Source organism: Vanacampus margaritifer, chromosome 6 (assembly GCF_051991255.1).
Source record: "Vanacampus margaritifer isolate UIUO_Vmar chromosome 6, RoL_Vmar_1.0, whole genome shotgun sequence".
Lineage (NCBI taxonomy): Eukaryota > Metazoa > Chordata > Actinopteri > Syngnathiformes > Syngnathidae > Vanacampus > Vanacampus margaritifer.
This window is the reverse complement of record NC_135437.1, coordinates 4,527,339-4,554,675: the sequence shown is the minus strand read 5'-3', so window position 1 is coordinate 4,554,675 and position 27,337 is coordinate 4,527,339. Positions and strand designations below refer to the sequence as shown.

General features: G+C 41.3%; 1 protein-coding gene across 1 annotated transcript in view; it reads right to left on the bottom strand.

Annotated features, from left to right (window-relative positions):
- The window catches only part of cdh13 (cadherin 13, H-cadherin (heart)), a 436,422-nt gene that overhangs the window by 250,139 nt on the left and 158,946 nt on the right, over positions 1 to 27,337 (bottom strand). The window contains exon 3 of the mRNA XM_077567730.1: positions 13,386 to 13,597. Coding sequence (XP_077423856.1) covers positions 13,386 to 13,597 — 212 coding nt within the window. The remainder of the gene's footprint in view (positions 1 to 13,385; positions 13,598 to 27,337) is intronic.

Sequence of the window (27,337 nt, the reverse complement as noted above, 5' to 3'; positions counted from 1 at the left end):
CTGATTCTTAGACTTCTTAGGTTGCAATTCAGACTATAGTAATAAAAGGTAATACAGAATTTTCAAAATATTGTGGAACTCGGAAGCGCTGTACCTGTCATCTCCGGGACACTTGAAGCGGAAGTGAACTGGACATGAGCTACGTTATATGTAAGCTGTGCCGCGCCGTGATCCATACGGATCATGCACCAAGGTTTGCGCCACATAGGATCCGTAGATTAATTGTGAAGAAAAAAAAATTGTGCATGTTCTCGGGACGGCAACAAGATCAGTCTACATTCACTATGATGGCAAACAGAGTAGAGCTGTCAAAATTAATCGATTAATCAACAATTAATCGATTAGCAAATTAGTCAACAACTATTTTAATAATCGAGTAATCATTATCACAATTACCAAGCCATTTTTTTATTTTAAATTGTCCAAATGCTCGGATTTCAACATATCAACAGTAATTGTTCACTGATTTCTGTAGCCCTTCATGAAAGAAGACTGATTGTCTTCTGTGTTTAATCAAAAAAATACATTTCTAAACATCTGTTTTTACTTTGGAAAACAATGACCAATCCGGTAACACAGTACAACAACAACCTTTTTTTTAAATCACTGTACGAATGCAAAATACTAAATAACCACCAATCACCAGTTAATAAACAGTAATCAGATTAATCTATTGAATAATCGATAGTTTAATCACAATACTAAAAATATTCAATAGTGACAGCACTACAACACATGAACGTAAAAAAAACCTTGTAGATCATGGAAGTAGCATGTATGGAAGCATTTTAGCAACTATAAGTGAAATGAATCTTTAAGTGAGTCGGGCGTGTCATGGAAGCTACAAACATATTCAATAAATAAAGCTAAAAAAAAGAATATGTTGACGGCGATGCAATAGCCTAAGCATGATTTTATTTTGAAGTTGGCCTGCATGGTAGCGTGACCGACTTGTCCTTTACAACATCAACACATCACCATCCCGTAATCATATTCAAATGCTAATTTAGGGCACAAGGAAACCTCAAGTTAATTACGCAACCATTGTGTGATTCAACTCAAGTGTCCGGTATTAGCTGCTAGTAGCTAGTTGCTAGCAGTGAGTTCACAGCTGGCTACTTTTAAAGTAGTCCGACAACTGCGGCTTTGTTTTCTTTCACTGCCTCTTTTTCAATTATGTCAACATAGGCTAGTTTGTCATTCACTCTCCATGTCGAAAAGCACATGCCTTGAAATGCAGTTTGAGGTACACTGTAAAAAAAAAAAAAAACTGTAATAGAACAGACTTTTACTTTTCTGTATTTTAACTCTTTTACTGCCAAAGACGTTAAATGACGTTCTGCAAAAACCTACGGAGGAGCGCCAAAGACGTTAAAAGACGTCCTCCCATTTTTTTTTTTTTTTTTTTTTTGAAACGGGTGCTGGGAAGGCTTGCGGAGCTCTCCTGAAAGTTTTAAGCAGGTTTTTTGAGCCTAATGACTATTTTTGGCCCCTAGAGGGCAGCGATGACTCTCTTTTGACAAGATCGGGTGGGCGTCAGTAGAGGCGGAGCTAGAGGGTTGAGCAGGAGATCAGAATGGAAAACAAAGGAAAAATGGCGGCCGGTCGCGAGGAGCTAACGCCAGAGCCGTTTTTTTCAAAGACCAAAAGCATCGCTAAAAAAGCACATTGTTGATGACATGATCATCATCGATGATGAAGATGAGGGTGGTGACTCCGTGGTTGGAAAGCATTGACGCGGCAGTAGAAGACGTTAGATGGAGCTAGATGGAGGAGGGAACGGGCAATGGCGAGCGTTTGCAAGCAGCTCTACACTTACAAGACGAAAGGCATCGACCAACGCTAAAATAGTACATTGACGACGACGGTGATGATCCTCGATGATGATGAAGGTGAATCCGAGCTTGACGGCGAAATTGGAACCGCTGACGCGGCGGCTATGACGGTGTCGTAACGCGGAACGCAACCGAGCACGCATAGGCGGACGTTCGATCGGACGACGGAGAGTGCCCCGAGTCCAATGCATATTCATCGGAGGAAGTGTGTACAGTCTGCTACTTGCTTTTTATTCCCCGGAAAAAAAGGCCGTCAAGAAAGTGTAACGTTTGCACGCAAAACGGACCAATGTGAAAGTGAAAGTAAACTGTTGTGCGAGTCCTGGCGTCTCCTTGCACGCAGGAGAGCGTTACAAAAGGAAAAACTGTATTTGAAACATCCGCATAATTGTAAGTAGTACCACAGTTGCACACATTTGTAAATAGTTTGCGAAATTGTTTTGTCAAATTGTTACACTGTTGAATGGAAATAAACGTATTTTGCAATCAAAAAACACTTTTTCATTGTTGGTGAAAGCGTTTTACAGAAGTAAAGCACTATTTAGGTGTTTGTGGCATCATTCATGGACAAAAAGAAGTGTACAATTCACTAGAGTGCATGAAATAACATCGTTTCACAAAAAGCTCTTTTTCTCCGTTTTTTGTTGCTGGCACTGGCGACAACCCGTTTTTGAAAACGTCTGGCAGTCAAAGAGTTAAAAATAATATTGCATTTACAAAAATAAACTCAGATTTTATATGTCAAATGTAAAATAAGATTAAATGACTAACCGTAAAAACACACAATATTTCTGTTCTTTTACAAAAAAAAAACCTGCTTAGAAATAGCTACATGCAATTCAACTTCACAACCCTAAAAATAATAAATATATATATATATATATATATATATATATATATATATATATACACTGAGAAATTGACTCTTTTATTGCCAAAAACGTTAAATGACGTTTAGTAAAAACCTACGGAGGAAGCGAAAATGGCCACCGGTTGCAAGCAGCTCACGCTTGAGCATTTTTTTCCAAGACGAAAAGCATCGACCAGTGCTAAAGAGCACATTGATGATGACGATGATCATCATCGATGATGATGATGGTGACTCCGAGGTTGGAAGCGTTGACGCGGCAGTAGAAGACGTGAGGCGGAGCTAGATGGCTGAGGAAGCGAACAATGGCGACCGGTTGCAAGCAGCTCATCGACCAATGCTAAAGAGCACAGTGATGACGAGGATGATGATGATGGTGGCTGCCAGGTTGACGCCGAAGTTGGAAGCGTTGACGCGGCGGCTATGACCACGTCATAAAGCCTCACCGGCTAGCGATGCTAACACCAGAAAAAGCAGAGCACAAGAGTGTTACAAAAAGAAAAAACTGTATTTGAAACATCCACATAATTGTAAATAGTACCACAGTTGCACACATTTGTAAATAGTTTGCGAAATTGTTTTGTCAAATTGTTACACTGTTGAATGGAAATAAACGTATTTTGCAATCTAAAAACACTTCTTCATTGTTGATGGTAAGTGTTTTACAGAAGTAAAGCACTATTTAGGTGTTTGTGGCATCATTCATGGACAAAAAGAAGTGTACAATTCACTAGAGTGCATGAAATAACATTGTTTCACAAAAAGCTTGTTTTCTCCGTTTTTTGTTTCAAAACAGATTCATTGTTGATTACTGAAAAACGGAATAAGGTAGAAACAAACTTTTTTTTCTGATGAAAGATGAGAGTTCAATCTTTCATTTGGTAGTATGTGTGTTTCCATAGTCCAAACAACATTTTCTGTGGACCTTGAAAGATCAGTCAAAATGCTTAAATCGGCTGGCACTGGCGGCATCCCAACGTCTGGCAGTCAAAGAGTTAACAATAAACATTTTTAATTTTACCATAATTTCTTTGTGAATTGACTTTTTTTTAAGTGAAAATAACTAAAATTTGGTGGGGGGACGGGTCCTGACTGTTGTTTGTGCTTATGCACCGAACAGCAGCTCAGAGTACCCACCCTTTCTGGAGCCCTTAGAGGGTGTGCTGGAGAGCGCTCCCCCTGGGGACTCCCTCGTTCTGCTGGGGGACTTCAACGCTCAAGTGGGTAATGATAGTGAGACCTGTAGGTGCGTGATTGGGAGGAACGGCCCCCCCCCGATCAAAACCTGAGCGGTGTTTTGTTATTGGACTTCTGTGCTCGCCATGGACTGACCATAACGAACACCATGTTGAAACACAAGGGTGTCCATATGTGGACTTGGCACCAGGACACCCTAGGCCGCAGTTCGATGATCGACTTTGTGTCTTCGGATTTGCAGCCGTATGTGTTGAACACTCGACTTAAGAGAGGGGCGCAGCTGTCAACTGATCACCACCTGGTGATGTCGATGGCGGGGTAAGATGCTGGTCCGACCAGGCAGACCCAAACGTATTGTGAGGGTCTGCTGGGAACGTCTGGCAGAATCCCCTGTCAGAAAGAGTTTGCGGACGCTGGGGCAAAAACTCGGACATGGGAGGAGTTCGGTGAGGCCATGGAAAACGACTTCCGGACGGCTTCGAGGAAATTCTGGTCCACCATCCGGCGTCTCAAGAGAGGAAAGCAGTGCGCCATTAACACTGTGTATAGTGGACATGGGGTGCTGTTGACCTCAACTCGAGATGTCGTGAATCGGTGGGGAGAATACTTCGAAGACCTCCTCAATTCCACCAACACACCTTTCTTTGAGGAAGCAGGCAGGGTCTGGGGACTCTGAGGTGAGCTCCCCTATCTCTGGGGTCAAAGTCACTGAGGTGGTTGGAAAGCTTCTCGGTGGCGGGGCCCCGGGGGTGGATGAGAGCCGCCCGGAGTTCCTAAAGGCTCTGAATATTGTGGGGCTGTCGTGGTTGACACGTCTCTACAGCATTGCGTGGACATCGGGGACAGTGCCTCTGGATTGGCAGACCGGGTGGCAGACCGGGATGGTGGTGTTCCAATTTTAGAGGGATCACACTCCTCAGCCTCCCAGGTAAGGTCTATTCAGAGGTGCTGGAGAGGAGTGTCCGTCGGGAAGTCGAATCTCGGATTCAGGAGGAGCAGTTTGGTTTTCATCCCTGCCGTGGAACAGTGGACAAGCTCTACACCCTCAGCAGGGTCCTCGAGGGTGCGTGGGAATTCGCCCAACCAGTCCACGTGTGCTTTGTTGACTTGGAGAAGGCGTTTGACTGTGTGCCTCGGGGAGTCCTGTGGGGGGTGTTTCGGGAGTATAGGGTACCGGACCCCCTGATACGGGCTATTTGGTTCCTGTACGACCGATGTCGGAGTTTGGTCCGCTTTGCCGGCAGTAAGCACACATTTGTTTCCTGTGAGGGTTGAACTCCGCCAATGTTGCCCTTTGCCACCGATTCTGTTCATAACTTTTATGGACAGAATTTCTAGGTGTAGCCGAGGCGTTGAGGGGGTTCAACATTGCATCTCTGCTTTTTGCAGATTATGTGGTGCTGTTGGATTCTTCAAGCCGTGATCTCCAGCTCTCACTGGAACGGTTCGTGGCCGAGTGTGAAGCGGTTGGGATGAAGATCAGCACCTCCAAATCCGAGACCATGGTCCTCAGGCGGAAAAGGGTGGAGTGCCCTCTCCGGGTCGGGGATGAGATCCTGCCCCAAGTGGAGGAGTTCAAGTACCTTGGGGTCTTGTTCACGAGTGAGGGTAGGTGAGAGCAGGACATCGACAGGCCGATCGGTGCAGCGTCTGCAGTGATGCGGACGCTGTATCGGTCCGTTGTGGTGAAGAAGGAGCTGAGCCGAAAGGCAAAGCTCTCGATTTACTGGTCGATCTACGTTCCTGCCTTCACCTATGGTCACGAGCTGTGGGCTGTGAACAAAAGAACAAGATCCCGGATACAAGCGGCCGAAATGAGTTTCCTCCACAGGGTAGCTCTCCCTTAGCGATAGGGTGAGAAGTTCGGTCATCCGGGAGGGACTCAGTGTCGAGCCGCTACTCCTCCGTGTTGAGAGGAACCAGTTGAGGTGGCTCGGGTATCTGGTTCGGATGCCTCCTGGACACCTCCATGGGGAGGTGTTCCGGGCATGTCCCAACGGCAGGAGGCCCCGGGGACGACCCAGTACACGCTGGAGAGACTACGTCTCTCAGCTGGCCTGGGAACGCCTTGTCACTTCTCCTGTGTTCGTCTTTTTCATGTTGTTTTGATACATGCAAAGCCATGTTTGTTCTGTAGATTGCAATAAAGTAAGAGAAAAAAAGTGTTTGTCGCCTTCGCTGATGTTTCTTTTACGCTTTCCGTTAACTCGTTCTCGGTTCACCCTCCTGACCAATTTTCTCTCAGCAGCAGATTTAGTCATTCCATTACCACTTTTGAAGTGTGTTGGGTGTTCCAACAGCCCAATGACCCAAACTTTGAGGCGTTGATTTTTCAAAGAAAAAAAAAAAGTTAATCCTAGTACTTCATTATCCAATTTACTATGTGTAAAGCACCAGTTCTATGTGCAGCAAAACAGCCCCACAGCATAATACTACCACTACCGTGCTTGATGGTGTGCGGCAGACTTTCTATGCAGCATTGATGTCTCTGCCTGCTCTGCACTCCTTCACTAACTCCGCTTCCAGTGACCAGTCAAATTGCAGCCTTTGCAAATAAAAAATGCCGCTTTACTATGACAATTATTTTGCAAATGCAATTAATCGCTCAACCCTAGTGAGGCTTCATTCAGATCTAGCTACTGCAAACAAAAAAGAAGATATGTAAAGTGTATTCAATTCAAACAGTTTAAATCACTTTAAAACAGTTTTTTTTACACTCTTTAGTCATATGAGGACACTTTATTTTATTTTATTTTATTTTATTAATTTATTTATTTATTCATTCATTCATTTATTTATGTATTTTTTTTGGGGGGGCTGTCCCATATATATAATATATAATATAATATTATATATATATATATATAATATAATATATAATAGCATGCTGACTCGTGATAGATACCTTATGTTAATAGAAAAGTAAGTAAGACACCACCCAATTATCAAAGATCTACTGTACTCCTTTTTTTTTATCAAGTGAAAACCAAAAACAACTCAGTGAGTGATTATTCGTGCATTTGTGTGCATGTGTGTGTGTGTTTAATTTCGTAGTTGTCTATGTACAGGCAGCCATAAGAAAAAAAGGCAGTCATTGTCATCTGACTCCAGAGTTACTGTGGCAGCAATGCCACGTCCTTGTCTATTCTGCCGTTTTTACTTTCAATGCTATACAGAGAAGTGTCATTACTCATTTGTGACAATGTGTTGGAGTGATGATGAGAAATGGATAACATCAAGGCCAACCCCAGCGTGACAAGGTTGTACAGATAACTGTGGAGGAACATTTTAGATCCCGCTCACAAACGTGAAAGTGTATCAATGAAGCATACTGTTAGCTTAGTTAATTAGTGCTGAGTCAATGTGATTTTTAGGTAATTACAGGTGCTGACAAATGTACTGAAAACAATGATGATTCCATCATCTGTCATAGGTAATTTTAAATTCATCAGAATAGTAATGGTTATTCAAAGAGTGTTTGAATTTTGACTTTGGCCTGTGTGTGTCAAAGCATTTTCATATTGATTTACATTAGTTATTGGACCAAGTATTAGCACCACAAAGGTATGTATGTATTGTTAATGCAATGAAACAATCAAAATAGACCTGCAGAAGTGCTGAAAACTAATGTTCAGTACAACTTGTTTGCTTTGGTTTCGCTCCAAACAAACAAAAAAATGATGCAATTATAATCAAAAGAATGAAAGGGGACTAACGCTACAGGTGCTGTCCCCCCTGGCTGGGCGTGGGCGGGTCTGCCCCTCTGTTGGCTGCTGGGTGGCGGCTGCGTCTTGGTCGTTCCCTGGGTCTCGTGGTGGGTGCTGTGTTGCGGGGCTCTCCCTGGTGTCCGGGGCGGCGCCGCCCCGGCGCGGTCCGTCGCTCTGGGTCCGGCGACGCGGGTCGGGGCCTGTGGGCCGCCGGGGTGCCCCGTGGTTCCCTCTCCCCTCCCCCTTCCTCCCCCTTGCTTCCTCTCCCTCTTCACCTCTCCCCGCCCGTCCTCCGCCTCCCTGTCCCTTCTCCCTCGTCGCCCTTCCTCCTCCTCTCCCCCTCTCTCTGCGGCCCTGCTGCTGCCTCCTGCCCTTCCTGTCGTCTCCTTCCCCCGTCCCCTCCCCCTCCCCTGTCCGCCCTCCTCCCCCTCCCCTAGGCCGGGGGTTCCGTCCGTGGCCCGGGTCTCGGCGCTCCGGGGGCCGGGGGAGTGGGCGGGATTGGTGTTGTGCCCGCCCCGCTCCGGTGGGCCTCCGGGCACTTCGGGCGGGCCCCGGTATCCGGGGGGCAAGCCCCGCCGGGGTCCCGGTGGGGTGGGTGGGGGTTTTGGTGGGCGGGTGCGCCTCCCCCCCCCCGCCCGGTTGGGGGGGGCCCAGCTGGTCGCTCCTCTTAACTCACTGCACTAGTTTTGCACAATACATTTTAGGGCACATAACACACTTTGGGGGGGAGTGGGGTGGGGTGGAGACACCGTCTCCGCCCTGCAGCTCCCCTCCAAATTTTAATGCACCACACAACTGGGGGGGGGGCATCGGTTGGGGCGGCCGCGGTATGAAGCAGTGCTGCGGTCGCCTGTCCGTGTGCACCCCCCCCCCCCCCCCCCCCCATTAATTTATTTTAATGCACCACATACGCTCATTGACATGCCTGGGGGGCGGATGGATCGGAGCAGGGGGGGATATCATTTCCCTCTGCTCCGGTTCACCTGCCCCCAATTTTAATGCACCACACACACACATTTATGTATATACACTGGGTGGGGTCACACACACGGTTTAGGGGTAGAGTTCGCCAGTCGGCGAGCTGGCGAACTTAGTAACAGGGTTAGTTTTTCACTTAGATCGTTGGGGTGACGACCGGGGCCTCTCCCCGCTGGGCCTGGGGTTCGGGGATGCCGCCCGTCCTCCGGTGCCCCCATCTCCCCTTCTGCCCCTGGTGTTCCGTCCCTCCGCGTGGTGGGGTGGGCGCGGGTGCCCTCTCCGCTCCGCTGCCCGGCCCCCTCTTCGGCGCGGATGCCTGGGTGCGGTGTGTCCCCGGGGTCTGGGGTCGGGGGCTGGGGGGCTGTCGGTTGGTGGGGGTGGGGGCGGGGGGCGGGGGCGGCTTGGTTGGTGGGGGGGTGGTGGTGGGGGTGCCGGGGTGGGGGGTGCTGGGGTGGGGAGGGTGTCTGGGGATTTGGGGACCTGGGGGCGGTTGGGGCTGGGTTGGGGTGGGTGGCGGGGGTGGGGGGGCGGCTTGTCGCGGGGGGAGCGGGGGTTGTGGGCCGGTGGGGTGCCTGGTGGGCCTGCAGTGCCCCGTCCTGCTGCGTTGGGTTGGGGGCGCGGGCCGCGTTGGGGTGGGGGGCGCTCCTGCTCCGGGGTTTGCTCTCCGGCCGGTGGCCCCTGCGGGGCCCGGGGGTCGTCCTTTGGCGCGGCCGCGGCCTGGGGGGCCCTGAGGTGTTGCGCTTGCTCTGTCCTGGCGGGGGTCGACGGCTCCCCTCTTTGGTGGAGATTTTCATGCATGCTAGATCCACCACACCAGCATCTATCGAGACTCAGACACAACTTGTTTCTCCCTCAGGTCATTGATTCGGTGGAGGCTGGTGTCTGTGGATCTCACTCTGCTTCGTCTGTCCTTTCTACCTTTCCTCAGTTTCTCCTTTGGGCCCTTGAGGTTTCCCTGATTTGTTGGAGTTTGGATGTCTTTGGGGTTGGTGAAGGTTAGTGGCCCGGTGGGTGGTGTCTGGTCGGTGCTGGGCTTCGCTTTTCTTTCTTTTCTTTGGTCCCCCTTTGGGTCTCCTGGCGGCCCCACGACTCTGGCTGGATTTTGAAGTGTTCGGTTTAGGTGAACGGTATGGGAATTCTTATTTATTTTTATTTTTTTTCGCACGCATGCACGCACGCACGCACGCACGCACACACACACGCACGCACACACGCACAAACACACATAAAAAAAATAAAATAAAAAAAATAAAAAAAAAGGGAGAACAATGATGATGACATTTCAAATGACCAATACTGAGATCTCCCCAGAAAAAAAAAAAAAAAAAAAAAAAAATCAAAAGAATGACTCATGGCTGACTATAATCTGTTCACAGTGAAATTTAGTGTCGGTTTGCACTTTTACATGACATTCAGCATTTTGGTTTCCATAATAACAATAAATCCAACCCTAAGAAATAATATGTATGTTAAAGAGCCTATTGAATGTCAAGCCTTCTCACCAAATGGTGTGAATAAATAGGAATTAATCTAGAAAGAAAATGGCACACAAAAGGAAAAGCAGCAAACAGAATTACTGAGTGGAATGGTGACAGAAAAAGATTATAATGTGTGCTGTTGTGCTGCGTATGCAAGATGTTCTATCTCAGTCATACACAGACGGCCTTAGTCAACAATGAAAGCTGGGTAAGAGAAAAATCTATTTGTCGATTGCAGGATGAAAATATTACTGTCGATGGAATGTTGAAATCATTGCGTTTGCAAAATAAAAGAAGGAAACATAACAAAAGCTGAATAAATAGGCTTATGGACTTACATTATTTCACCTCTTATCAGTTGTTCAATTTGAATGATGCTTGCCTGTGCCCCCACAAGGTAAGAACATTTTCTGCACAACCAGTGTTCTGTGCCACGCAAAACAACAACAACAACAACAACACATACACAGAGAATAGGGCACAGTCCATCTTGGGATTATTTCATTTGTCAAACTGAAATGGATTCAGCCACTATTTTGCAAATGATCTATTTTAATTCATACTTTTGTGCACAGTGAGAATCTTTTTACCTCAGGGCTTGTCTGAAAACAAACAAATAGGTCATGGAATTGAAAAATATCACCACCTTTCCTCAGTAAATCCATCATTGTGTTAGTAAAATTGACACTGGATATTTCCATTCAGCCTTTAAAAGGCAATAAAGAAAAACTTGGGTTACAACTTTTCTAGGCACTTGATAATGATTTCAGTGTCAAAACAGAATTTCTTCCAAATAACCTCAATTTTGACAAATAAGTTGACCGAGTGTTAGAGTGGAGATTTAAAGCTCAACGCCTCAGCCAGTTTTGCAAAGTCGTTCCAAAGACAAGACAAACCACCCGACCTATTGTCAACTGTTTGAAAATGTCATCTGTAAGTTATTGAGGCCTAAAAAGAACACATGTTCGATGGTCCGCTTGAGACGTTGCAGAGGCGTCGGGTGGGGAGCAGATGGGAAACACAGAACATGGATTAAGAAAGGAACAATAGATGAGACTCAAAGTTAATGGAGTTTGAGCATGTTAATTGATGGTAAAATAATGTGAGCTTTCAACCACTCTCCCTCATGAGAACACTCTGCGATAGTTGAGGGAGGTTTTTGCTCTCTGGCAGGGGCCTGTTAATAGTTGTTCTCATCTCTGCCTCATTTACAAATTATTTGCACTTGGCAATTAAAAACTAATCAAACCAATCAATTAGAAGCTAAGCCAAGATATGAATCTATGTACATGTACGGTATTTAAATGGACAGTAAGGAATGTTAAGACAAAATTTACAGTTTTTGTTTTGTTTTTAGTTTTTTGGGGGGTATACGAGGCAATAAGATTTTAGCTAAATTCAATGTAAAATCATCAGTATAAAACTCAATCCTAGTATTAATATGTCCACTAACATACTTGACAATTTGCCTGATTCATGCGGGAGACACTCAAATTTCAGCCTGATTCCTGAACAGTCATTTATACCTCAATTTTTTTTATTTATTTTGCTGTTAAAAAAGGAAAAAAGAAAAAAAAAGATTAATGTACAGATTAATAAACAAAATTATAAACCTAACCAAAGCCATCTCCTATCAAATGTTTCCCAGCTCCAATGAAATAAAAAAAACATACAGGAGAAACATACTGTCTATAAATTTAAACACGTGTTCATTCCTTTTTTAACAATTTTTCAAAATTTGTTCAGAAAAAACAAAATCAAAAACAACAAAAAAGACAGAAAACCAAACACTTATCTAAATAAGAGAAATACAATTCACAACACAAAAACAAACATATCCAACCAGCACACCAATCTCCCGCTAATCTCAGGATTTTACAGAGAAGTATACAGTTTACGTTGTGAGGAATATTTGACACAATATTTGGCAAACCTGGCAGCAGTTGGAGGCTGGAGGGGAGCAGAATGCAGCGTTTATCACAGAGATGGATAGTGAAAGAGACGACCAGTTAACGGCCATCAGGAATTTTGTGAGTTTCGCATATGGCCACGATGATGATGTATTCGAGTTGGTCACGAACTATGAATCGGCAAATTATGCTATGCACTAACTTCCCACTGCAACGAACAACGAAAGCATTCGCTGGATGTCAGTCGGTCAGGCTCCCGCCCTCACCCCATCGCCGAATAAGATTTGCTGACCGTCCGTCTCGTTTGCAGTCCCCCCACCGCTACCCCACCAACACCCCACCCACCCAAATCAATGAATGGGATTGGTCACAAGTGCGTCAATATTTATCATTGGGCACCAGACCACTTTACCTACTGTGAAAAACTGTGTTGTGTTGGAGTGGCTATGTGTCTTATATAAATAAACACACATATATGTTTAAGGAAAATATTGTTGGTTAACTTTTCATGACAGATGAAAGATATTACATTTAACTGACTCTTTTATTATAGAAAATTGTACTGAAAGGAAAAATGCTGTCTCAAACCTCTCACAATTTCCCCTCTTCTGGGAATACTTTCTACATGATTTTAATGGTGTGCGCTGACAATATGTTCAAAGGTTAAGATTAGAACACTTTCTACTATCAGTAAAGGTCAAGCTAGCATATTTTAAATAAATTGCTATTTCTGACAGACATGTTCTCGATAACTGAAATCACATTCCTTTGTGTTTGCATTCAACGATTAAAGTTAAATAACAAAACAATAATAGATTGGTTGGTGACTCTCAGTCCAAAATTGGCAATTATATCTGCAGGACGCTGATGAAAAAAAAACACCCTTATAATAAGGAATGTCACAATTTCACGGTATCAAAAGTTCCTCAATCCAGTTGTGATTTTGTTTCGGTACAAAATAATGAACCGTTCTGCTTAAAATTTTATTTTGTTTGGCATGTCAATAGGAAGTCGGGTGCCTGTATAGTGTATAGTGGATACAAGCACCCGACCAACTTCGGCCCATGAGGGCCCCTATCCTATCAGCTCATTGGCAAGCTCTGCAAATGCCTGATAACAATCCTGATCATTTGAATCAGGTGTACTGTAGGAGGGATACTTCTAGAACATGCAGGATAAGGGCCCTTAAGGATTGGAGTTGGTGACCACTGGCTTGGATGGACTTTGCAGTGGAGGTAATTTCCTGTTAATGGCAAACTCTACCATATAACATCTTATTGCCTATATTACATGATGTAAACACATTCAGATCAACATCTGAAAGCTTGCAGGCTACATATTTTAATGCACTTACTTGTACAGTAAAAACACACACACACACACACATTTGGCTACACTTTGTGTTGACTTACCTTGAGAGCATGCGGTGATTGAAGTGGTAGTCCAATTATGTCCACCTGTGCCATGTCATCTGCATGAGCACTGAGCCCATGAATGAACATGACCGGCCCGCTGAAAGTCACATCTTGCAGAGGTACCAAATTCAGGTGCCCATCGATGTGGAAGTTGGTGACAGACACCTCAAAGGCAACATCTTCATTGCCAACACAATCATCAAATTCAACTGCAAATAAAAAATATAAGGAGAGAATGTCAAACAATCAAGCCAAAAGAAAAATCTCTTTCTGACTTATTTCCCTGTGAAGAAAACAACGTTAAGGTTTGCCAAATGATCCACACATATTGCACAGAAATAAACCATTGCCCTGTAGATAAAAACACACAGCAAAGAATATAACATGCTCCGAAGGTCTTGGCTGCAATAAAAGTGCTAAATGAGATCAAATTTGCATGCTCCCCCAGTAATCTTTATGACCTGCTGATATGTTTTAAATGTTTTGCAACAATCCTGAACAGTGGGCATATGATACAGTGAGGCTCTGGGTATCTCAAAAGTTGGATTTTAAATTTAAATGCAGCTCAAATAATAAAAGGTGTGCAGTGTTTATTTTTTTGTAGCTATTCATCGATGTTTACTTGAAGAATGATATACAATTGCAAGAAACACTTTGGATTTAGCTGGATTTCTAAACCCAAATTTATAGTGTTTCATGTTTTTGTAAAAGGTATGTGACAGGTGAATGTCTTTACTAAGAGCTCATCACAACTGTTTGGACAATTGAAACCAAAATGTTGTTGTTTGGAATATAGAACGGTGTGTGAGGATTAATGTTCACTTCAGGCCAAAATCAAAAATTCAAATTGCAGAGCTATACACCGAATGGAAGGGGTGGGCACACAGCTACACCATCAAAATCTCATCGCAACTTTGAAGGTTGGTGTTTTCTAAATGTTTTGCTTCTTCAGGGCCCAGACGCAATGCTATTGATGGCAAAACAAATTCCCCAGTTTATCAAGAATATTTTCCAGAGAATTTCTAGACTGACCCAGAGAACAAAAGTAACTCAACAACAAAAGGCGCATGACCTCAAACGAGCGATTCACATCAAACCTCCCAAGAGTGCATTTAAACTGAAACAGCTTTGTAATGAGGAATGGTCCAATATTTCTGCTGATGGTTAAGCAGGTCTGCTCTGCAACTACAAAAGGCGTTTGGTTGATGTTGTTTCTGCCAAGGAGGTGCAAACCAGTTCTTAAATCTAAAAGGTTCATATAACTTTTTCAAGCACATTTTGTTCAGTAAAAACATGGAAACATATACTGTAACCGTTGGTGTAGTAAAAATGTCATAAACCTGTGTTTGTCTTTTGTTTGGACATAGATGACAATCAGATCACATTTTATGAGTAGTTTATGCAGAAATCCAGGCAATTACAGTCACTTGAATAAGACATATTAACAATTAAACAATACATAATAAGATATAAGCATTACATTAATTTGCTCCCCAAAACGTATAAATACATTCTATTTAAAATGTATTAAGTGTCCCAAAGACGTATTTATATGTTTATTTATTTATTTATTTTTTATGCTTAAGCATACAGAAGGCTTTGATGGAGCCTCTCAACTGCAGAGTACGGTTGAAGAAATGGTAGTTATACAAAAACGGCCAGCAGGTGGCAGCAGAGAAAAAGAGATCAACCAGAGCCATGTTGAAAAAAGCTAATTTACCCACAGTTCTATACAAATTTGTGAATAATGATGAAACTGAGCTATATTCTAATGCTAATTGCTGCAACACGGAAACAGATAGAAATATACTTTTTTTCCTGATGAAAGAAGAGACTCTAATCTTTCTTTTGGTAGGTTCCTTTTTTTATAACAATAGAACACAATATTCTTTGGGCCTTGCAAAATCAGTCTAAATCCAGTAAAACAGCCTGGAGCAAAATGCTGGGAGTGAATGAGTTAAGTACAAATCCAGTCATAAGAGCTGCCACATACAACGACTAGTCAACATCCAATTTTTTTTTTAAACTTTTCAGCCATATTTCTCCAGAGATATTTTGACAGAATTCCAAATTGCACAAATTTAGGGCGATCGACAGGAGGTTACACTGCATTAGAAAGATTTGCTTTGAATTAGGACTACCTCTCACATGGGAGCATGTCTCGCCTGACCAAGGCAGGATGCTGCCAGGAATACTAACAGACTCCAGTCACAGCCATCCTCTTTTTTTTGTAATCACTCCTACAGACTAACCTCACTGTTACAACATGATTCCCTTGTCCTCCCCCACTGTGAACCCTGGAGTGAGGGATACCACAGGAAGTGAGCAAGTGTTGCTGTGTACATGTGCTGTTGACTGGAAAGGCAGGTGCAACAAGGATTCACATTGTGCTGTGAAACTCTGCGTGGGTCTTATAGTGTACAACAAAGACAGAACAAGGCTCCAAGTGTCCTCAGAACATATGCTGTTTTATTTAACTTATTTTTAGTATGATTTTCATTCCTGCTTGACAATAATCATTTCTCATAGATAGCATATTTACCCCATATGGTTATTATTATAAATGCACAAACTTATTTACACCCACGCTACAACACATTACCAGTATATTTTCAAAACAGCGCAAAATATAACATCTTTATTATTTTCCTCCAGGACCAGAGAGAAAGGCCACATTTGTCAAGACAAAGGGACTTAGTTCATCAATTATGGATGATATTCTTTTAGCTTAACATATAAAAGAAAACATTACACTTGAAAGGAATAAACCATTTGTATAAAGGTGTAGATGGGCTGTGGCGCTGCCCTATTCACATTAAAAAAGTGATGGGGTTTCTTTACATTGAGGTAATTGATATAGATTGCAGACCATCTCTTTCTGACCACCTCTCTTTGAATGTGAAACAACTGTGGGCAACTGCGGGAAGTCAACTTTTGTGCATCACATACATCAAATGTTATGCATTTGTTCACCAGTGGTCATGCAAATGTAGCTACACAAACAATAGCAATGCATTAAAAAACATTTATGGGTTCTACATTGGCAGGTGCGATCGAACACAAAAATGTTCTGATCTTTTAGCATATTTAGGAATTTAACGTGCCATAATGCTCAGTTTTGAATACTAAATTACAATTCAAAAACATTTTTTCTTTGTTTTTGTATTACTGTTTAACTTCCTTGTGTTGTTCATTGCAAATAACTTTGCGTTGCGGTTTGTATTTTCTAATATTGATTGTATTATATGTACTTTTAAAATTGTAAAATTGTCACCATCTTTTTAACTACATCGTCTTATGATCATTTGTTTTAAATTCATGATGTTGTTTTGTTATTTATCAGTTCATATAGTACAAAATAGATGTTAAATTGAAAATGTTTAACAGACACCCACATGAAAGTGTGGAAAACTGCTACCACTGAGTACCGGTACCTGGATATTGGAACCAAACCGGTTCAAATGTGAATGATACTCATCCATAGCTGCTGCCAGCCTCATTCCAGCTAACGCTAAGATAATTTGTCTTTCAGATCTGCCGTCCAACGATTCGGTGAACGAATAGTTTGCTAAATTCTTTGAACTGATTCTAATAATTCAGGTTACTTAAAGCTGCTCATTTGCAGAAAAATTCATTTCGAGTCACTACTGCTGCATGTGGCTGAAAAATGAAACTGCACACTCCCTTCATGAACAGAATGTGCACATGATGTCACATCAGCAGACAGAGGGTGGGAAATTGCAAGCCGAATCCAGTCTGAAAATATTGGCCAGAGGCTTGCAGGAGGAACGATTGTGAACAGCTAAAGTGTTGATCTGCTATATATGTTTGAATCATAAATAGTCAAATAAAAAGACTATTGTAAAGATATGTTTGAGAAAATTCCTCCATAGGGCAGCTTTAAAAGAATGCCCCATCACTATTGGTTAGAGCAGTGAGACTGTGACTTTAATAATCTTGGCAATCAAGTTCATTAATGAGAATTAGAATATCAATGTTAAGAAAATGGATGGATGGATGTGACAACATGTAATGTATTTCTTGTAGTAACGTAATGCCGGTGTCGTTAGGTGCTTGATCTTTAAGAGGCATCTGACTTATCAAGTTAGGAACGTGATAAGGTTTAATAGAGGAATGCATTTGTCTGTTTGTTTTTGTCCCTGAGGGTGAGATTCCATCAACATTCTGACATACTGCATTTATGCGTCTATATACAGGTCAACTATACAAAAGAAATGCTCTCACACTAATGGTGAGGGATCAGCATTAAGGCAGTGCACCAATGGTGGCAAACATTGAGCTGTTTGGGGCTGGTTATTGAGCTAGAAGCAAAGCAACACCTCTCGAGCAACAATTCCCCCATTTCCAGAGACCAAATGCCTTATTTGTGTGCTCATTGCAAGTCTAGCGCAAAGTGTAGTCTAACTGTGTGCATGAGTGGAGTTTTCTTTCTTTTGGCATTTTCGTACACGAGCACAGTTTGCAATGGGTGTTTGGACAATTGTGGGACTCAACACAGTCAACTTGACTCCCGGCCAAATTGAAGCAGCTTCCTCCACACAACAGCAGAGGTCATAATTTGTAGTTTACGCCTGGATCAAATCCAACAAAATTGTGTTACACAACAACGTAGTACTGATTTCTTCTGGTCTAAATTCTAGTCTACTTTGTGTCAGAAAATTCTTAGGTGTATAATAAACAAGGGAATGAGTGGTCTGCCAAATTCCGAAACATCGTAAACTAGACTTGCCCCAGCATGGACATGAAGATCTGCCAGTTTTTACGACGAGCGCACATGCACCTGTCTACGAAAATACAGCCACAAGTCTTTAATGATCAGCCTTCATGGGAGGTTTTGGCCTGAATTGAACTAATCTCCAACTTGCAAATAGTCATACCATATTCTGTAGTTATTTTCAGTGTAGGATTTTGGTGACCCTAATCCATGTTTTTTTTTTTTCAGTTGCGTGGGCTAGCACTGTGAAAAGAAAGCGGACGTGTTGGTGGTAAGTGGGCTAGGTTGTGTTCTGTCATTGTTGTCTGGCTTCAAAGCCGCCAGCTCACCATGCTCCTTTGGAAATCACCCCCACCCTCCAAAACCTGACAGCATTAGAATACCATCAAACACTCTTTGGCTTCCTTTGAAATAGCACTGACACTGTTTGGCTCTGCAATTTGTAGACTCTAAAGAGTGTGTTATTGAAATAAATCTGAGGCTTGGAAAGAGGTTGGAAATGAACACATCTCTCATGTGTTGGCTCAGAAGTAACAGTTAAATATTGAGATTAAGCCTTGGCTATGAGAGAGGATGAAGCTTCTTGAGTTTGTAGCTATTGCTCGATGTCCTATCATGTTCTTGTGTCTTCAATTTATTTTTGCTCACTTGTGTATTATTATCTCTTTTATACTGTCCATCTGGATGATTTAAAAAAATAAAATAATGAACCGTCCGGAGGGATGACTTTAAAGTGTCTGCAGCTATAGAGATAAAAGACAGCCGACAAAAGAGTTGCAAAGGTTAAGTGTACTAAATGAGTGCTCTGATAGAGTTCAGACTATTAATTTTATAGTCTAGAAGCATTAACCATAACTGCACTGCACACTTGGCGCTATGATAATGACGGCACAATGTGAATGGATTGAGGTGTTCAAAGGCCTTGTTTTCACAAAACATAGTGGGAGGGTTGGATGACGAACAGAACAAGTGGGTTTTAAATCCCTACACCTCTTACGTTTGAGCTTTCAACAGTGAAACACTTCTTTTTTTTCCAAACAACACTTTCTGCTGTCTTGCAATTCTATTATTTTCCATTAAACAACAGTTCAACCATTTAGGTGTATTCAAGGATCTTTTGTCGCTGCATCTTCCGAGTGGATCATCTTAACGATTGGTTATTGATCCCGTCAATCAATCTGCTGTTCCTAGCTGCGCATGCACACTTCAAGCGTTTGTAGCATGTAGCTGCTGAGCTTCCGATTCATCATTGTAGCTCCACTAATCTCACCGCATACTTTAAAAAGAATCCGCAAGATGACATCCGTCTATGAAGTGAGGCCGGCTGCAGAGACTGATGAAGATGAAGATGAGCCCGTACGTTGCAGGCATTTAATAGGTATTTTCCCCGGACGAGCAGGAGAGCTGGTAGGATGATCTTCTGCATGGGCATTTTTTTAAAAGTGACAAACAAACTACTTTTTGAGAAGATCCTTGAATACACTTTTAAGAATTATTAGTACTTTGTATGAGTGTATTTCAAATCACTATACACTAGCAATAAAATACCTTGTGTATTTTAGTTCAAAATATTACATTAAGCTTTTGTTTATTATTGTAGGTGGTATTGCTGCAATTACAGTATATACCATGTTAACTGGAAGAATATTGTTTTTGTATTCATGTTGGAATATTTGTGTTCAAGTATATTTTGCACTTTGTGTTAATATCAAAAATGTATTTTTTTTTTTTTTACTTGTGCTGCTGGAGAAGTATCTTGTGTGTTCGAGTGGTCATTAACATCTCCCTTAGCCAGGCTGTAACATTGTTTGTGTTGCTTTCACTTGCATGTCTCAGTAACTTTCATTTGTTGTTTTATGATGTTAAGTGGCAGCTCAGCGTTCAAGTCGTTAACACATTTGCCTCACAATTCATTCTGAGGTCAGGGATTCAAATCAGAGATCATTGGAGAGCATTATTGTGTTGAGTTAACATGTTCTTCCTGTACTTGCTTGGATTTTCTCTGGGTACTACAGCTTCCTCCCACAATCCAGTCATAAGACTCAAGACTCTAAATCGTCCAACGGTGTCAATGTGAGTGTGAATAGATGTCTATATGCAGTAATAGGGAAGCACAAATTGTGTTCACAAGAATGCACTTATTTTCATGTTTCGTTGTGAGTGCCTTAGTATGCACCCAGTTTGGGTTTGCTAAAGTTATTTCCACATCTAGCATCTTTGATGAATGATGCTGCCCGGCAAGTACAATTAATACATGGCTTCTACTTTGAGGCAGTACTACAGATCTCTTGCGGGCTTTTAAAGGTTGGCCAAGTAGAGCAACTTCCTACTCAAGTGTTTGTCTACAATAAAGCTCTAAAGCAACCCCATTATCCAAAACAACTGTAATTTATCTGCAGTTTTTGCATTTCAGTACAATCCAAAAATTACCACATAGAAAATGCTTGATGATTTAATCAATCTGAATGTTACAATCTAAATTCAGTATGTACCCGTTTAATTCTTCATATATGTATAAAGCCACCTTTAATGATATTAACACAAGACAAACAGTCCCCTCCAAAAATATTGGAATGGAAAGGTCAATTCCTTTGTTATTGTTGCATATTGAAGACATGCAACCCCAAAGCTAAAGCCAAAGAGAAGCACTATCAAATGAAGCAATCAATGTAAAAGGCAACACCTGAGCAACTACAAACTCACATTAGTCCCATGTTCCAATACTTTTGCTCACTTGAAAAATGTGTGGATTCAAAGAAAAGATGCTCTGTCCTGAGACTAGATGTGAATACCCTTGGTGGCTGTGGCTCAGGGTGTAGAGACGGTCGTTCAGTAATCAGAAAGTCGGCTGTTCAATCCCCGCTCTCCCCAAGTCATGAGTCGTTGAGTCCTTGGGCAAGGCACTTCACACACATTGCCTCCAGTGCTACTCACACTGGTGTATGGTTGGTGCGAATGTTTGGTGATGGTCTGCACACTGGCAGCCACGCTTCCATCAGCCTGTCCTAGGGCAGCTATGGCTACTTAAGTAGCTTACCGCCACCACAGTGTGAATGTGTGAGCGCACAAATAATGCAACTACTGAGGAGCATCTTTGAGTATCTGATTAGATAGAAAAGTGCTATATAAATTCAATGCATCATTATTATTATACCCTGAAATTAAAGATGGAATTATGAACATTGGCATCTTTTTCATCTTTTGACCTGAAACCCAAAAATGTATTCAGTGTACAACAGAAGCAAAATAATTTACCTTGCCGAAAATCTTATGTACAAACCTGGCTTTTGCTCAAATTATCACATTGACGCAGTAGCAAACACATAGCAGGAATGAGCAGTCCGAATGGTGTCACTGCCCTTTGCTGCTGCAACACTCACAATTCACAGACCATATGCTGATAGCCAAAAAAGGTTAAAAGTTACTATAAAACATGATCAGCGTGGTTTAGTATTGTGCAGCACAAATCTCAGTCACCAATTGGGATTCAATTAAGCACATTCATTCTTTAGAGCAATGGCATTTGGTTTCAATCTGAATTGAACAAAAATATCTGTAGAATGCCTAAAATAGCTGTGAGTACTTTTACATCCAAAATAGAATACTGTAACATTTTCATAAAAATATATTAAATGGGCATTTCCAGGGCAGAAAAATGTGTCAGTGTAATGACATGAGCCGTCAATCAAATTCCTCTTATATCATGTCTAATAGCCACAGGGGCATATTTGCATGGTGTGGAGATTGCAATGATCTCTTGGGAGAATAGTGGACAACACCCTAATGGAATATGTTCCTATGTCAACGTTCCTTATTATTTACAGCATTCAATACCGACAAAAATTGTGAGGTTAAACATTGCCTCAGTTTTTTTGTGTGCAACGTGATCTTGTTGGTAGAATCAGAGGCATGGGTAAAAAGAAATGGTGGAAGCTTTAATACCTGAGACACTCCTTTCTGAGTGTACCTTCCCGTAAATATTATGTACATCGTAGTAGACACTGGCACAGAGTTGCCATATATGTAGTTATCTGGAAAGCGTGTCACTGTGTGAAAATGCACACAAACCCGGCAATAATGATCTTGCCATGTGTTAATTAGCATTGCCGCTTTCAATTCATACCGTTCTTTGGCAGCCCTGAATTCTGAGTTTAAATCTCGGCTTGAACATTTCTGTACGGAGTTTGCATGTTCTCCCATGCTTGCATTGGTTTATCGAAGTACTTCGGTTTCCTCCCAACAGTTCAAAAACAATCATAGAATGTTACTGAAGGTTCTAAACTTCCTATAAGTGTGTATGTGACCGGATGTTGGTCTATGTGTACCCTGATTAACTGGTGACCGGTGAATGGTATACACAGCCTCTCATCTAAAAGTCAATGGGGATATACTCCAGCTAAACTATATGTATATATATATATATATATATATATATATATATATATATATATATATATATATATATATATATATATATAGATGGATGGATGGATGGATGGATGGATAGATAGATAGATAGATAGATAGATAGATAGATAGATAGATAGATAGATAGATAGATAGATAGATAGATAGATAGATAGATAGATAGATAGATATTTATAGGGTAAAAGTCATCTTGGTTTTAACTCACTTATTTTCAATCATACCGAATGCCTATACTTGTTTAATAACAGGTTACAAAATTTCCCTCTGGCCATGTTTATTGTTTGTGAACAGTTTTTAAAGCTATATTTAAAAAGGGTCAAAAGCATTAGAAGTAACACTGAAGCACTGACTCATATGTTTGAGGTACAGAGATTGTCTGTTGAATCATCAGCTTAAAAATGTGTTGAAGCTGATTATGATAAGCTGGCATTTACGAAGTGGATCAGTCACCAACAGCTTAGTTGCTGACAAGTAACTCTACAAACAGTACACAGTCAATTCTAGTTGGACCCTCAGATGGCCAATTCCAATCATACATTGCTATCACTCACCATGTACAAAGAGATGCTTTGCTTGCTCTGCTAAATACATATCTGCAGAGCTAATGGATTTGTTTGTGCTCTGATCAGTGAGCCTCAATGTCCACGACTGATGTGCTTCGCTTTGTATGTCATGATTTTCCTTCATTGATTCACTGAGGTGCCATTTAAAGGAAAACAAACTTTGCTGAGTGGATTTGATGTATATCTGGTCTTTTTTGTAGGGAAAAAGTCATCAATATGAAAGCACAGTTTTAATTTTAAGTCATAAACATTCCCTGATAAATCAATCAAAAGCATCACAGAGGTCATACAGTAAAGATCAATACACGTTGATATATTATCACAAGTTCACAACAACATGTGATGGTCCAAACTGGAAAAATAATTCAAAAGCCCTTCAGGAGTTTATATTTAGAAGCACCACCCATCTAGCTCAACAGCACCACAACAGGAAAAAAACATAACTGAAAACAGAGACATGACAGAAACGTGACAATAATTACTTTCCAGCCATTTCTTTCATGATAGTTTCAAACTGTGTTACGCCTCAAATCATCTCTCCAATACCAGTGGACAAATCTCGTTCCGTCATTTAAACAAGCCCAAAATAGAGGGTGCCATAGTAGAAGCAATACAGGCCCCGAAGAACTGCAGTAAGTTTGGACAAAACTCTATCCTGGCGGCACAACACAACTTTAGATATCGTACTTGAAGATGTCCAATATGGAGCGGTATTCCTCTCTGCTATAGCTACAGTTGCATCATACATATAGCTAATACACAGTATTGACATTCTGATCACATCAGCCTCTGTGATGGAGGCACACATTCTAACAAATTAGATGCAGGTACAACATGTGTAATCAGCTACATGAATGGCAAGACAATCTATTGGAGTAATTACATAAAATAACCATGTCATTTTTTTTAATGAAACAATCCCAATCTCATAGTGCCACAAAAGGAGCTCAGAATATTGCCAAAGAATTAAACTAGGCCAAAATAACAATGGACAATAAAATCCAGTTTATGTTTAAGAAACAAATATAATACCTCAGCTCCATCTTGGCCCTTTTGCGTTACTGCGTAATTTAATGAATGTGCAGTGCCTCTTGATTCACTGTTGCATCACAATAGCGAGGCGGCACATATCAGCAACTCCAGATGCTCTGGCTACATTGCTGGAACCAAGCCAAGCTAAATTGCTGTGACTAATTTCCAAACAGTTTACACTTGCAATCATGTGTATGTTCTCTATGCTAAATTAAATTAGTGCAGTGTCCATCTCTCTGAAATAAGCATTAGGCCAATCTGCTATACTGTATCACAAATTTTATACCTCGACTTTAGCTAATTTGTAAACACAGTTTATTGAAAAACAAGGAAAGGCAAATTAACTATTATGGCACATTTCATACGCTCGATGTGCTTCACACATGCAAAAGCACAGAACCTAAAATAATTTACAACAGAAAAGTCAAATACATTCGCAAAAAAAAAACAAAAGTAACTTGTTAAAATTACTTAAAAAATGCACATTGACAACATTTAGATGCATTTACAAACAACAGATTTATATACATTTATAAGCAAAGACTGTAAAGTGAATTAGATTTTATAAATACTTAATACTTTTAAAAAACATAATCAAAAGTATGAGAACAATGCATAGTTTTTAAGAGGGATTTTAAAGCAATTATACTTGGGGCATTTGTGTGCAGCATAACAGCTAGATGGCACTTCACCATGTTTGCTTTGAAACCTGGGCTCCACTAATAGACCCGAGTCTGCAAGGTAAACAAGGACAACTGCAGACTTTAAATGTTTTAACAAGCTTCAGCGCCATTTATCTGCCATCATTTTTGTATGTATTTTCATGACATGCTCTAGCACCTTTGTTTAAGATGACCCATGTTTACCAGGATGCAAAACAGACACCTTTTCTCTCTGCTGTCTATAAACAAACACCAACAAAAGCCAAGACATGTGCATAAGACCCTCATTATCACAGTGCTTTGTCTGGCAATAGAGATTGCCCTTCTGGTGTTTTGATTGGGAACGCATGTATCCGCCTTATGCATAAAGAGCTGGTTGAAAGAATTCATTCAAATATCATGAATATTTATTAGAGCCTTTAACAGCCTACCTTTGAAAGACTACTATGAAAGCTGTACTACCTGCACATCTAATGACCCTGACAACCTTTGTTCCTAGTGATAATTTAACTTACCCTGTTATAAAGACAGGAATGCAAGAAAAAAAACTCTGAATGCTTGCTTAACCAGGTTAACAACACATCCCTAAAGGTAATCTACAAAAAATGTAAAAACAACAGTAGTTCAAGTAGTAGGGTAAATTCATTAATAGTTTAGTAATAGTAAATAAAAATAGAAATTTATTTATCATACTAATAATAATCCTACAAGGGGAATTTGTTATATTGTTTCATACAGTGTAATTCCTGGAGTCAGTTATACTGAAAATGATTTATTACCTTAGTTAGGCAAAAAGAAGTGGTGAGAAGTAGTGTTGTCATTGCCATTTGTTGATTACGCAAAAAAGAAGACTTTCCAAAATGGTAGCACCCATTACATGTGGCTGCAAATCCAGATAAAAATTCCACCACACAACATAGTAAAAACACACAACCCGTATTTCCCAGCTTTACTATACGTGACTTAGTTAGGGTTGATGTTTATGTTGTGCTTTAAAGATGAAGACTGGTGCGCAATTTAGTGTGAAGGGGAAAAACAACCACAATAGGGCACACAACTTTGGGAGAGCTCTGTGCTTTACTGAGTGTGTGTACTATTTTATCCTGAGAAAATATACTTGGTGGCAGTGTAGATGGCCTAACAAGTAATACCATCTGTCATTTGGACTAAACTACTTCCCAGTAAGAGAAAGGGAATTATTCTTTTTTACTATTACGTTACACCATAACTCATGGACTAACATGTTTTATTTTTCAGTAAGCTGTTCTACTTGATTTGTGCAGTACGAGCTGTGGGCTACAAGCTATCATTACAAGCACTGCATCTCAGTATCAGTTTACTCAATGCATTTTTTTCTTCTTTTTTGTTGTAATAAACAATCAACTGTCTTTTCCCAATTGTTTCAAAGCTGAACAATCTCCCAAGTCTCCAAGGCTTTAGACGTTACAGAAAACCACCAACAAGCACATTACCCTTTTTGCTACAGTTTTTGTCATGAAGCTTCTCCAGCCAGCCCACCCTCTCCCTGCCTGATTGCCTGCCTCCTAAGTCTTTTTTTTCTTTTTTTTTCTTGCCAGACCTCAGCAAATAAACTGTTACTATTTTTTTTTTACCACTTGTCGCCATCTCTGCATTCCGAGGTCCAATCCAGAAATCCGTAACAATATAAATATATATTTTTTTTTTTACGTAACCCTCCCAGGTTCTTGGTTTGACCCATAGGAACGCCCTTGACAACAAAAATGCTTTTTTTTAAAAAAAAAAAAATACGTCACACAGGGGAGCTGCGAGGGCAGTCAGCCATTACACTGTATTGTTGATTGATTCTGCTGACAGAATGCGGAGCAGTGCCGACATCTTGCTTATACAAAGGATCTCCGGCCCAGATTGAGGACTTGCAGGCATGAGAACCAAATTTAGTCCATTGGGTTCTCATGCCTGCCAGTCCGCAACTAGGGCCGGGTTTCCTGTATAGTAGGACGTATGGTGTCATTGCTTTGGCTTCACATAATGGAATTGCTCGACTAGAGCAAGTTACGCCACAAATTGTGAATGGATGTGCAAGCTTGGGCTAGACGTGTATGCTTGCACTAATGTTGGAGCTTTCGCAAAAGGGGCATCATTTCTTCAGTTCAGTATTGTTCATTCAGTAATTTTACCGATTTGACATGTCATCATCATTGCTCTCCTTTTTTTTTATATATATATATATATATATATTTTTGTATTTTTCTTTTTTTTTGTATGTGGGTGAATATGTGTATGTGCTTGCGTGCGTGCGTGCATTCATTAGTTCACCTAAAACCTATAAAAAAAAATAAAAATCCCATACCGTTTCCCTAAACCGAACACTTCCAGCCAGAGTCGTGAGGCCGTCAGGAAACCCGAGAAAGAACCAAAGAAAAGAAAGGAAAATGAAATCCAGCACCGACCAGACACCACCCACCAGGCCACCAACCAGTCCTTCACCAACCCTAGAGACATCTAAATTTCAACAAATCAGGGAGACCTCAAGAGACTAAAGGAGAG